The sequence below is a fragment of the Pangasianodon hypophthalmus genome, chromosome 26 (assembly GCF_027358585.1).
Source record: "Pangasianodon hypophthalmus isolate fPanHyp1 chromosome 26, fPanHyp1.pri, whole genome shotgun sequence".
Taxonomy (NCBI): domain Eukaryota; kingdom Metazoa; phylum Chordata; class Actinopteri; order Siluriformes; family Pangasiidae; genus Pangasianodon; species Pangasianodon hypophthalmus.
The window spans coordinates 19,565,966-19,580,532 of record NC_069735.1 but is presented as its reverse complement, the minus strand read 5'-3'; the positions used below and the strand labels follow the sequence as shown (position 1 = coordinate 19,580,532).

The window sequence follows — 14,567 nt, the reverse complement described above, 5'->3', positions numbered from 1 at the left end:
AGTACACATTACACACTAACTCAGCATAACACAACACACACTACAGTACACACTACACACTAACTCAGCAGATCTACTCACAGTGTACTATAAGGCATTATAATGTGTGTGCTGTAGGCCGTGTTTGAGGGTGTGTTCCGCATCTCACACTCTTACAACTGGACTGACAGCATGCAGATGACACTTGTGGCCAGCAGGTAAACACACACACACACCCTCCCACAAACACACACACTCACACACACACACAAACACACACTCACACACACACACACAAACACACACACAGATCTCACTGTGAAAGTGTGTCTCGAGCTGTTGTTTGTGTGTTTACAGTGATAACAATGGAAATACAAGTATCACCACAGTGACGAAGACTCTGCCTGTTCATTTCAGTGTAGATGTGGACATCAGCCCGTGAGTAATCACCACACACACACACACACACACACACACACACAGAGTATGTCACCAGTGTTACAATTACACACTGTCCTTCTTTCTTTCTTTCTTTTTCTCTTTTAGTGTTCCTGAGCTTTCTGTAACTTGTCTGGATTTCTCTCTGGAAGATAAAGGCCCAAAACCTATCACTGTTGTGTATAGGGTGAGTTTATACACACGCACACACTCACACACACCTACACTGGCTTCCTGTGTACTCTCAGATTGATTATAAAATCCTCATACTTGCCTATAAAGCTGTCCATGGCTCAGCATCCCATAATCTTGTGGCCTTATTCAATCCTACTCTTTCTGTTCATGAGCTAATCCATGGTATGTTGTACAGTGAGCCTATCATGTTGCATCAACCCCACAGCAGGCTAAAAACAATTGCAGCACTCCCTGACATTAGAATGCTCTGTTGAAACTAATCTATATTCTTCAGATGTATGTTTTTGCTTCTTTTTTCATTTTTAATCTTGTGTGTGTGTGTGTGTGTGTTTTTAGGTGAATAATCTGGGACTAAAAGATCTGCCTGTAGCCGTAAGCTTCCGGATGCCGTCTCAGACAAACCTGCATGATCTGCACAATCACACCATCACTGTGTCTCAGGTATATGTTAATTGTAATGATAATAAATTTGGATGATGTTTCTGACTGGAATAATTCTATTGTTGATGCTCTAGCAGTGTAGATTATAATGAAATCTACACATAATGAAAAATAAAAATAAATTTGATTGTGATTAGGGTGTGTGAATGTACAAGTCCAGTGTGACAGTGAGAACTAAAACAGGTACAAAAATATTTCTACATTTCCACATACTACACTGCTGATGAAAGGAGAGTGCTAATTATCACTATTTAACGAGTCAGCCTTAAACAGAATTCTAACTGTTTGTTACATCCTGGCTGTCATAAGAAGAATGAGGACTCAGGAGGCTGGCATGAGAGACAGAGTCAGTTTATTGTTGCTCTGATCCATGCTATACAGCAGAGAAAAAATCCTCAACATAAGTATTTAAAAAGAAACAAAATCGTCACTTTCACACACACACACACACACACACACACACACACACACGTACACACACACACACACACACAAACTCAGCAAGGCACTGGAAAGTTAAGTTGGCACCTAACTCAACCAGCAGATCTGCCAATATCCCACTGTCAAATCTAGTGTTAAATGAAAGAAAGCAGCACCTACCTGATCAAGCAGATGATGCAAATCATTGAATAAATATCAAATTTCAACACCACATTGACTTTTCTAATGTACACATAGAACCAAACCTACCCATCTGCCTTGTAAACCAGGATGACGGGGCTAGACCAGTCATTGTGGGACTCCTTGATCAGCCCCATAACAAATATGACCTTAAGCTTCACCTGAACCAGGGGCAGCTGTGTTCAACCACCTCTGGGGGAGTCTCTGTGTGGTGATCTATGAGATTAGGCAAAAAAAAAAAATCAGAAAACTTCACTTGCAACTGGGCAACCTCTGTTCTTTGGGATGGATAAAGGCTTCTCCCAATAGCAGAGGAAGCAGTTGAACAGCCCACTGAGGCTCGGGCCACGTCCCCACTACTGTGGCAAGGCCAAAGAGCTCAATGAAAGCCTCTGGTTATCCTGGGGTCATGTTTGTGAGTGTACCAGGTGCCCCAGGTCAGGGCTGGCTGGAATACTGACAGGCTGCAGCAGGCCCTGATGGTCTTCAGCCTGTGCCACCAACAGGGCCTTGAAGCCCTGGGTCTGCCTCACATGCAGGTCAGGAATGGCCTGCTGATGCTCCTGGTGTAAGCTGGTGAGGGACTTGATGACCTTGGCTAAGGGTGAAGTCTTCATGATGGCATATTTGTTGCAAATTCCCCTTGGATTGTGCCACCACTATTACATCCTGGCTGTCATGAGGAGAGTAAGGAATCAGGAGGCAGGTATAAGAGAGAGCACAGGTCTGATTTATGTTTCTTTGGAAAAATGTGTTCCACAGAAAAACACTTCTCAGTGTGATATTTGAAAAGAAACGGAACTGTTGCTTTAACACACACACACACACACACACACACATACATGCACAAACACGAGCTCAGCAATTTCAAATTAGGTTGCTCTGTTCAGCACCACCTGCTCTCGATGCTCAGAACATCTCTCTGCAGGACCTGTAAATAGGAGCAATAGGAGCAACATAGGAGCAACATAGGAGACTCCACCCTTCATTCACAAGCAGCACTCCACACACCCAGTTAGGATGGTTAGGATATTGTTGATTATCGTCATCATGAAAATAACTTTGGTGTGTCTGATCATTAGCTATAGACTACACTAATAAACTTTATTTTCTTACAGAATGTTACAGCCTGTAACATCGTACCCCCTGAGAAACATGCTGTAAGTTATGGTTTATTTAGTTCCTGTTGATTTTGTAATTGTTCTTCATGGCACTGAATTCTTGAGTGCCCTTACTGTAATTCTGTATAAAAGGAAACTCTCACTGACACGCTTAACAGTGACAACTGATTCACAGGGACTTGTACAGTGGACATGCCACATAATATCACATCACAGCAATCCACAAACTCAATCTCCTAGCAAGCATCGCAGCCTACAAAAATCCACTTTGGACTTCACTACCTGGAACACACACACACACACACACACAAACACTCCCCCACTCTCAATCACTGAGCTTCTAATTGAACACACCTGGGTTCAATCAGCCTCACACACACACACACACACACACATTATCCAGTTGCTTTACTGTAACAACACACACAGTGACTATTACTTATACAGTGCATTTGGAAAATAGTCAGTCCCCTTTAGTACACTTTATTGTGTTATAGATCTTATTTAAAAATGATTAAAAATTACTTTTTTGGCCATTAATCTACATACAGTAACCAATAATGATAAAGCAAAAACATGCATTTAGAATTTTTTTTTTAGCATTTATTGAAAACCAAAAGCTGAGATCTTTCATTTAGATAAGTAATCAAAGCCTTTATTAAGTACTTTGTAGAAGCTCTTTTTGCAGCAGCTTCAGCTTCGAGTCTTCTGAAGTAAGTCTCTACAAGCTTTACATACCTGGATGTGTGCAGTTTCTCCCATTCTTCCTGGCAGATCTTCTCAAGCTCAATCAGACTGGATGTGGACCATCTATGAACTGCCACCACCATGCTTCACCATAAGGATGGTATTAGCCAGTTTGTGAGCATTACTTGGTTTTCACCAGACATAGAGTTTGGAATTCAGTGCAAAAGAGTCATTTAAGTGCCTACCATATGCCTTTTACTCAGGAGTGTCGTCTATCCATACTATCTTATAGGTCTGATTGACCTATAGTGTTTGTCTGGAGTATTTTGGAGATGGTTGTCCTTCTGGTAGGTTCTCCCATCTCTGTGGAGAACTCCTGAAGTTTTTTTAGAGTGGCCATTGGGTTCCTGATCACTTCTCCAGGAAGAATCCTGGTGGCTCCAAACGTTTTCCATTTCACAATGATGGAGCCCGCTGTGCTCCTGGGAATATTCAAAGCTTTAAAATGGATTTATACCCTTGCCAAGATCAAAGTCTTGAAAAATTTTTTCACTGAGGTCTACAGAGAGTTCCTTGGCCTGCATGGCTTGGTTTTTAGTCTGACATGCACTGTGAATTGTGGGACCTTATACACACACAGGTGTGTGTCTTTCTAAATCATGTCCAATCAATTGAATTTGCCAAGGTGGACTCCAGTCAAGTTCCAGCGATATCTCAAGAGAATCATATCAATCAGGATGCACCTGAGCTCAGTCTGGAGTGGCTTTAGCCAAGGGTCTGAAAACTAAATGAGAGATTTCAGTTTTTGATTTTTAATAAATTAGCAAAATATTCTGAAACCATGGTTTGTCTTTATGGATTATAGTGTGTACACTGATGGTCACAAAGTCAGTTTAATCCATTTTAAATTACATCTATAATACAATAAATTGTGCAAAACCTGACTACATAAATAACTTAAATTATCTGTGTTTCATCTGAGAAGATTTATGACAGTGATGTGATAAGATGTGACATCACATATCACATGATCTCATTTCACTATTCAGTAGAGCTAATTGAACATCCCTACACAGGAACAGGAGTTCTACCTTACTGCGATGTTTAGAATGGCTCTGTAAAACATGATGTTTTATTACTGTGGCATTGCTGACACAGTGTTATTATGGGATGTCCTGCAGGACTGTCCATTTAAGCGGTGTGCGAACTTCATGTGTCATTCGTTCTCACTGGATCCCAGGTCTGCTGTCCAGTTTGAGCTGAGGATGCTCATCAGCTTCCCTAATAAACAATACACAGGGGTAATAACACACACACACACACACACACACACATACACACACACACACACACACACACACACATACACAAAAAACTGATCTTTTTCTGTCTGTCCCATGTTGTCCTTTTCTCTGCAGAAATTTTCTTTCAGTGAATTTAGGAAGGAAGATGATTTTTCTGTCTTTGCTCAGCTGGTCGTTGATAAACAGTTTTATCATCAGTTATCCAGTGAGGTGAGAACAGTAAAACACACACACACACACACAGTGTTTGTGTATATCTTTGATCAGTTTCTTTTTTGTGTATTTTTAACTTTGAGCTGTTTTATTTTACAGAACGACACAAGCAGATTTCACCAGGCTAAGGTATGTTTTGTTTCCTGTCTCAGCTGACTGTGTTCACGTGTTTACAATTTAAGAAAAATATATAGCTGTCAGTCAGCTATCAGTGGTGTAAGTGGTCAGTGGTGTAAATTGTCTGTGGTTTCAGTGATGTTGGTAGTGTCAGTGGTGGGTCACTTGTGCAAGTGGTGTCACCTGTCAGTGATGATCGTATTGTCAGTGGTGAATTACTGTCAGTGTGGTAAAGTGGTCAATGGTGTTGGTAGTGTTTGTGAAAGTCTTGAACAATGAAGACTACATGATGATCCAGTGTCCCACAAGAACGTGTCTGAGAGAACTTCTAAAGCCCAAAACAAGCACAGATTTTACTGGTGCTGTTAAAAAGTACCACAAACCTTATTACAGCATGGACATTGTTGTGCTTTTCACAGCATTTCTAAATGCCTGTTTGTGTGTGTGTGTGTGTGTGTGTGTGTGTGTTTGTGTGTGTGTCATTACAGATCAGTGTGAAAGCAGAGCTGGTCATTCCTCCTAATATGATTATGATCAGAGGAACAGGTGTAGGAGGTGGATTTCTCCTGCTCATCATCATCTTCATAGTGCTGTTGAAGGTGAGAGCCAATCAGAGCTCAGCTGCAGTAATGGCTGTCAGTTGTAGGTAATATTCAGTACTCAGAACTTATAGTAGAGTAAAGCATAGGAGAGACCAGCAGGACTTGCTTTAACTTCAGGAATCTGTAGCTCAGATGAGGTAAAGCAGCAACAGATGAGCATTGAATAGTCCACAATACAGTACACACCAGCACTGACCAGTACACATCAATACACACCACACACCAGTACACACCAGCACACACCAATACACACCAATACACACCAGCACTGACCAGTACACACCAATACACACCAGCACTGACCAGTACACTACAGTACACACCACACACCAGTACACACCAGCAATGACCAGTACACACCAATACACACCAGCACTGACCAGTACACACCAGCACTGACCAGTACACACCAATACACACCAGCACTGACCAGTACACATCAATACACACCACACACCAATACACACCAGCACTGACCAGTACACACCAATACACACCAGCACTGACCAGTACACACCAATACACACCAGCACTGACCAGTACACACCAGCACTGACCAGTACACATCAATACACACCACACACCAATACATACCAGCACTGACCAGTACACACCAGCACTGACCAGTACACATCAATACACACCAGCACTGACCAGTACACACCAGCACTGACCAGTACACATCAATACACACCAGCACTGACCAGTACACACCAGCACTGACCAGTACACATCAATACACACCACACACCAATATACACCAGCACTGACCAGTACACACCAGTACACACCAGCACTGACCAGTACACACCAATACACACCAGCACTGACCAGTACACACCAGCACTGACCAGTACACATCAATACACACCACACACCAATACATACCAGCACTGACCAGTACACACCAATACACACCAGCACTGACCAGTACACACCAATACACACCAGCACTGACCAGTACACACCAGCACTGACCAGTACACATCAATACACACCACACACCAATACATACCAGCACTGACCAGTACACACCAATATACACCACACACCAATACACACCGGCACTGACCAGTACACACCAATACACACCGGCACTGACCAGTACACACCAATACACACCAGCACTGACCAGTACACACCAATACACACCAGCACTGACCAGTACACACCAATACACACCACACACCAATACACACCAGCACTGACCAGTACACACCAATACACACCAGCACTGACCAGTACACACCAATACACACCACACACCAATACACACCAGCACTGACCAGTACACACCAGTACACACCAGCACTGACCAGTACACACCAATACACACCAGCACTGACCAGTACACACCAGCACTGACCAGTACACATCAATACACACCACACACCAATACATACCAGCACTGACCAGTACACACCAGCACTGACCAGTACACATCAATACACACCACACACCAATACATACCAGCACTGACCAGTACACACCAATATACACCACACACCAATACACACCGGCACTGACCAGTACACACCAATACACACCGGCACTGACCAGTACACACCAATACACACCAGCACTGACCAGTACACACCAATACACACCAGCACTGACCAGTACACACCAATACACACCACACACCAATACACACCAGCACTGACCAGTACACACCAATACACACCAGCACTGACCAGTACACACCAATACACACCACACACCAATACACAACAGCACTGACCAGTACACACCAATACACACCAGCACTGACCAGTACACACCAATACACACCAGCACTGACCAGTACACATCAATACACACCAGCACTGACCAGTACACATCAATACACACCACACACCAATATACACCAGCACTGACCAGTACACACCAGTACACACCAGCACTGACCAGTACACACCAATACACACCAGCACTGACCAGTACACACCAATATACACCACACACCAATACACACCACACATCAATACACACCACACACCAATACACTCCAGCAATGACCAGTACACTACAGTACACACCAATACACACCAGCACTGACCAGTACACTACAGTACACACCAGCACTGACCAGTACACACCAATACACAACAGCACTGACCAGTACACACCAGCACTGACCAGTACACACCAATACACACCAGCACTGACCAGTACACACCAATATACACCAGCACTGACCAGTACACACCAATATACACCAGCACTGACCAGTACACACCAGCACTGACCAGTACACACCAATATACACCACACACCAATACACACCAGCACTGACCAGTACACACCAATATACACCACACACCAATACACACCAGCACTGACCAGTACACACCAGCACTGACCAGTACACATCAATACACACCACACACCAATACACACCAGCACTGACCAGTACACACCACACACCAATACACACCAGCACTGACCAGTACACACCAATACGCACCAGCAAAGACCAGTACACACCAATACGCACCAGCAAAGACCAATACACGCCACACACCAATACACTCCAGCAATGACCAGTACACACCAGTACACACCAATACACACCAGCAATGACCAGTACACACCAATACACACCAGCAATGACCAGTACACACCAATACACACCAGCAATGACCAGTACACACCAATACACACCAGCACTGACCAGTACACACCAATACACACCAGCACTGACCAGCACACATCAATACACTCCACACACCAATACACACCAATACACAACAGCACTGACCAGTACACTACAGTACACACCACACACCAATACACACCAGCACTGACCAGTACACATCAATACACACCAGCACCAATACACACCAGCACTGACCAGTACACATCAATACACACCACACACCAATACACACCAGCACTGACCAGTACACTCCAGCAATGACCAGTACACACCAATACACACCACACACACCAGCAATGACCAGTACACACCAGTAATGACCAGTACACACCAGTAATGACCAGTACACACCAGTAATGACCAGTACACACCAGCAATGACCAGTACATTTACATTTACATTTGTGGCATTTAGCAGACACTCTTATCCAGAGTGACTTACATTTATCTAATTTTTTTTTATACAACTGAGCAGTTGAGGGTTAAGGGACTTGCTCAGGGGCCCAGCAATGACAGCTTGGTGGTGCTGGGGATTGAACTCATGACCTTCCAATCAGTAGTCCAACATCTTAACCACTGAGCTACCACTGACCAGTACACACCAGTACACACCAGTACACACCAATATACACCAGCAATGACCAGTACACACCAATACACACCAGCACTGACCAGTACACACCAATACACACCACACACCAATACACACCAGCAGTGACCAGTACACACCAATACACACCAGTAATGACCAGTACACAATAGTACACACCAGCAATGACCAGTACACACCAATACACACCAGGACTAACCACTATATACCAGTAAACACCAGCAAACACTTAGGCTTATACATCAGTACACACCAATACACACCGCACACAGGTACACACAAGTAAACACAAGCACACATAAGTACACAACCGTACACACTAGCACTGACCAGTACACACCAATACACACAGCACACACCAGCACTGACCAGTACACACCAGTACACACCAACACTGTGGTATGATAGGTGAAGAGTAAATTGTGTGAGAGGAAAAGTCTTAAAACACTCGCCTGTGGAGGTCAGAACATTTATCATCAATCTCCATCATGTGGTCATTTACCCTGAACTCTCTCCGAACTTTGACCTGTGTCCTCCTGTCTCTCTTACTCCATCTGTCTCACTCTCTCTGTGTCCTCCTGTCTGTCTTACTCCATCTGTCTCACTCTCTCTGTGTCCTCCTGTCTGTCTTACTCCATCTGTCTCACTCTCTCTGTGTCCTCCTGTCTGTCTTACTCCATCTGTCTCACTCTCTCTGTCCTCCTGTCTGTCTTACTCCATCTGTCTCACTCTCTCTGTCCTCCTGTCTCTCTGTCTCTCTTACTCCATCTGTCTCACTCTCTTTCTGTGTCCTCCTGCCTCTCTGTCTGTCTATCTTTCAGTCTGATTTCTTTAAGCTTAGATATCATGAACTTTATGAAGAAAGGAGTGAGAACAGAACTGAATCGTTGAATGAACCGTTCATCCCCGCTGGAGGAAACAATGTTGGGTCAGAAAATGGAGGGAGGGAGAATGGAGAAATGGAGAAAGGAGAAAATGTGGAGTGAAAAGTCTTCACTGATTGAGCTACTGATTGTTTATTAGCATGATTCTACTTCTTTAGCTTAGCTACAGTCCCCTCTGAAAATATTGGAACAGCAAGGCCAATTCTTTCCTTTTTGTTATACACTGAAGACATTTGGGTTTGAGATCAAAATATATGAAGATATGAATATGAAGCGATAGATCAGAATTTCAGCTTTCATTTCCTGATATTTACATCTAGATGTGTTAAACATCTTTTTGGTGGCAGACCACCAAATTTTTTGTGATCAGAAATATTGGACCATGTGACTGACAGGTGTTTCTTGTTGCCCTGTTAGATTGATTGTTTAAATATTTAATAGCTCTGAATGTCTACTCTGGGTTTGAGCCCTGGGTTTCATCTGTGAAGACTGCATTTGTTGTTAAAAAGGATAAACCAACATGAAGACCAGAGAGCTGTCTATGGGAGAAAAGCATTTTGAAGCTGAGAAAAGAGGAAAAATCTATCAGAGCCATTACACAAGCATTGGGCATAGCTAAATACAACAATTAGAAATGTCCTGAAAAAGAAAGAAGCATTTACATTTACAGAGTGACTTACAGAAGGGCTTTGAAGTGTCTATCAATAAATACATCCTGATACACAAAATTTCTGGAACCAAGATGAACCTCTATGAAAGTGATGGAAATGCCAGAGTGTGGAGAAAGAAAGGATCTGATCATGGTCCAAGCTCATGGGTCAAGCATGGCGGAGGTAGTGTCATGGCTTGGGCTTGCATGGCTGCTTCTGGAACAGACTCACTAATCTTTATTGATGATGGAGCTCATGATGGTAGCAGCAGAATGAATTCAGAAATCTACAGAAACATTCTGTCTGCCAATTTACAGAGAAATGCATCCAATCTAACTGGGAGGAACTTCATCATGCAGCAAGACAACGACCCAAAACACACTGCAACACAACAAAGGACTTCATCAGGGGAAAAGTGGAAGGTTTTAGACTGGCCAAGTCCATCAGCAGACCTTAACCCAACTGAGCAGCATTTCACCTCCTGAAGAGGAGACTGAAGGGAGAAACCCCCCAAAACTAACAACAACTGAAAGAAGCTGCACTACAAGCCTGGAAAAGCAACACAAAAGAAGAATGCAACAGTTTGGTGACGTCAGTGGATCAATTTATCTTTTGATCTCAAACCCAAATGTCTTCAGTGTAGAGCAAAAACAATAGAGTTGGCCTTGTGTTCCAGTACTTTCAGTGGGGACTGTATAATGCTGTATTTGTAACTCTGTGATTCATTTATCATTGCAGTATATTTACTTTTGTATAAGAGCTTATCAGCAAAAATATCTTATCTTTTATTCACTGCATCAATTAATTAATTGACTTAGGTATATTTACTCATCTATTATTCATATATATTTACTCACTCATCAGATGCAGCGAATGTGCAGTGTTTAAATTTACAATCCCAGAACTATGATGATGAATAGTTACTATATCAGAACTCCAGAACCTCAGAGGAGATATAATAATGTGTCTGTATCAGTGTTTTTATTGCGAGGGTTAGGAGGCTGCCAATATGGTGGTTATCAGTGTTTTACAACAAAATATTAGAGAAAAACAAATTTTTGGATATAAGATTATTTTAGTTTTATAAAATTGTTTATAAAATAATAGAGTGTATATAGAGTGTTTATAAAATTATTTTAAGGAAATTTTCTAAAAGTGAAGAATTTGAATTATTTTAAAGTCTTTTAAACCTCTGACTGGGCAGATACAGAGAGTGACCACTAGATGGTGGTGGTCATCTAATTTTCCCAGACAGAAACTGCTGGAAGAAATTTTTTTTAAGCAATTAACCATGTACAAAGAAAGTGGCAATATCAGTACATTTTTATATTAGAATATACAGAACAGGTGCATGAAGAAATACAAATATATATACATATATATTTTTAAAAAAGGGGGGGGGCTAGGGTTTTTCCTGTAAATCATATTCTTCTATAAAGGACAAAAGATTTATTGCATTTATCTTTTTCATCACTTTGAGGGCTTTTTTATACTGTAAGATATAAACCCATAATAAAATGCACAAAACGTTGGTTTAACTTTCAAGTACTTAGATTTGTGTATATAATATTTTCCCAGCAGAAGTACATTATTAACAAGGAAGTCATCTTTGTTCATTACAAGTCCAAAGATAATGTCCTTCACAGTGAAATTTTTAAGGCGAGGTACCTTTGGGTAAAGCCAGTCATGAATATCAGACCATAAAGCATCCGCATACATACAGTGAAAAAACAAATGTTCCGTGGTTTCAATATCATCACAAAATATATATTTATTAGAGTCAAATCCAAATCTTAGTCATAAGTATTCACTGGATGGATATATCCCACTTAAAGTTTTAAAATGCATTTCTTTAATTTTGGGAGATAAAGGAAATTTAAAATATTTGATTCTAAGTCTGTAAATGGTATCTTTTGAAAAATTATGTGCGATTGAGTTTTTATAAACTACTATAGGATAAGAATACATTTCTAATCATTTTATTTGAAAGTTGACTTTCTTTGAAATCACAACCTTTAATTAAAAGCGGTGGGAGATTCGGGCTCATGGGGATAGAATAAGAGAGAATTTCCTTAATTAGATAGACAATAGATTTAGGGATGGCTTTAGTAATAGATTCAAATTTGGCCCAATTACAAATTAAATTATATTTAACACAAACATTTTCATATGAAATAATACCATTATTTCTATCAATTAAATGGGACACTGACCAAATACCTTTCTCCATCCAGTCCTCTTCATACAGTGAATTATTCCTAACTGTAATATATCTATTATTCCATAATGGTGTATTGTGTGGTGTGAAGTTATGATTATATAAAATCTTCCAGTATAACATGACCTGCTGGTGAAACTGGGATAATTTAATTGGGAGACATTGAACAGTGAAATCACATCTTAGTAAAAATTCTATTCCCCCTAATTTCTTAAATAATTCTCTGGGAATATGAAACCAAAAATTGTTGTTGTTTACAAAGGATTTCAACCATTTTATTTTTAGGGTCCGATTTATAGAATCAAAATCAATGGCTTGTAAACCTCCATCATCTCTACTCTTTTCATGTAATGGGTTTTCTTTTTCCATATGAAACCAAAGTTAACCTGGGTGATTTTTTTTATGGCTCTATTTGAAATGGCTATTGTGTGTGCAGGATATATTAATCTTGAAATGCCTTCCATCTTAGTCAAAAATACTCTACCTAATAAGCTTACATCTCGTAATAACCAAGAGTTAAGTTTAATTTGACATTTATCTAATACTTTCCACACATTCACATATTCGTTTTCATGGAAGAAATTATTAACTCCTGAAAGTTAGATCAGAAAGTTGCAGTGCATTATGGGTAAAAGTAAAAGTTCATGTCACCTTAATACCACTTAATACCACTTAAAGATACTGTAATAATAACCAGAAATACAAAACTTATTAATTAAATAAAAACTTGGATAAAAGTTTATTAAATGTGCCCGTTTTTTTTTTTTTTTTTTTTTTTTAAAAAAACATCCTTATGAGAAGTCAGGTGATGAGTAGAATGTTTTTTAGAATAAAACTTTAATATTAAAGTGTTCTCTGAAATGTATTAACACATATTCACCACATTACAGCACATTTTCTGCAGCTAGAAGGTGGTAATATAACTCTTTAAAAGTTCAAGGATTAGAAACATTATAGGGGAAAAAATGAATGAAATTTTTCATTGAACACGAACAAATTCAGTCTAAATTGTTCCAGAGTAAAAATGCTAATTTAAAAAAAATGCTTAACCAGTTAATAAAATTATTTTTCCATTCCAGTGTCACTTTAAGAAAGTATAACATGAGCCTCATCACCTGACATCAGAGCCTGACCTCACTAATGCTCTTGTAGCTGAATGAACACAAATCCCCACAGCCATGCTCCAACATCTAGTGGAAAGCTTCCCAGAAGAGTGGAGCTCATTATAACAGCAAACACACGGGGAATAAATGTGGAATGGGACGTTCAACACGAACATCTGGCTGTGAAGGTCGGGGGTGCACATACTTTTGGCCATATAGTGTAGTGTGTATGGTTCATATGATGTAATTACACAATAAACAGTGCGGAGAGCACCCACTTTAAAGAATACAAAATTTCAAATATTGAGTAAGGGCTAGACAGACAACACTGGCCTACAAGGAGAAAGCCTCGGAAATGAAAGTAGCTAAATTTTAGCAGAAGTGAGTCACTAATAAAGGAAAATTACGTCCTGAGTGTTAATTGGCTCCAGTTTCCAAGATACAGCTTCAAGTAAAAATTGCATCAAAATAATTCAAAATTAGAAGCGGTGTGTGTGATTATGCTCCATAACTTTTCCGCAAAATGTGATACAGCAATGAGAATGGTGCCACACCAATCATTATAAATTTATCTTTTTACTGATACCAGTAACATAACTTTCCAGTCTTTTTTTTTTTATTTTCTATTAAGATTTTTCTATTATTAATTTTTTTTTCTATTAAGATACAATTTCAAAATTATACAGTTTTAAAGCTTGAGAAATATAATGTGAATATCAGATAATT

General features: G+C 40.4%; 1 protein-coding gene across 1 annotated transcript in view; it reads left to right on the top strand.

The window, feature by feature from the left end:
* LOC113524858 (integrin alpha-M) overlaps positions 1 to 13,452 on the top strand; it is a 66,787-nt gene extending 53,335 nt beyond the window's left edge. Inside the window, exons 22-31 of the mRNA XM_053229779.1 lie at positions 118 to 197; positions 337 to 417; positions 526 to 604; positions 949 to 1,053; positions 2,793 to 2,834; positions 4,664 to 4,783; positions 4,901 to 4,996; positions 5,099 to 5,128; positions 5,605 to 5,715; positions 9,808 to 13,452. Of these exons, the coding sequence (XP_053085754.1) occupies positions 118 to 197; positions 337 to 417; positions 526 to 604; positions 949 to 1,053; positions 2,793 to 2,834; positions 4,664 to 4,783; positions 4,901 to 4,996; positions 5,099 to 5,128; positions 5,605 to 5,715; positions 9,808 to 9,972 (909 nt within the window). The 3' untranslated portion in view covers positions 9,973 to 13,452. The remainder of the gene's footprint in view (positions 1 to 117; positions 198 to 336; positions 418 to 525; positions 605 to 948; positions 1,054 to 2,792; positions 2,835 to 4,663; positions 4,784 to 4,900; positions 4,997 to 5,098; positions 5,129 to 5,604; positions 5,716 to 9,807) is intronic.
* Positions 13,453 to 14,567: the final 1,115 nt, after the last annotated feature.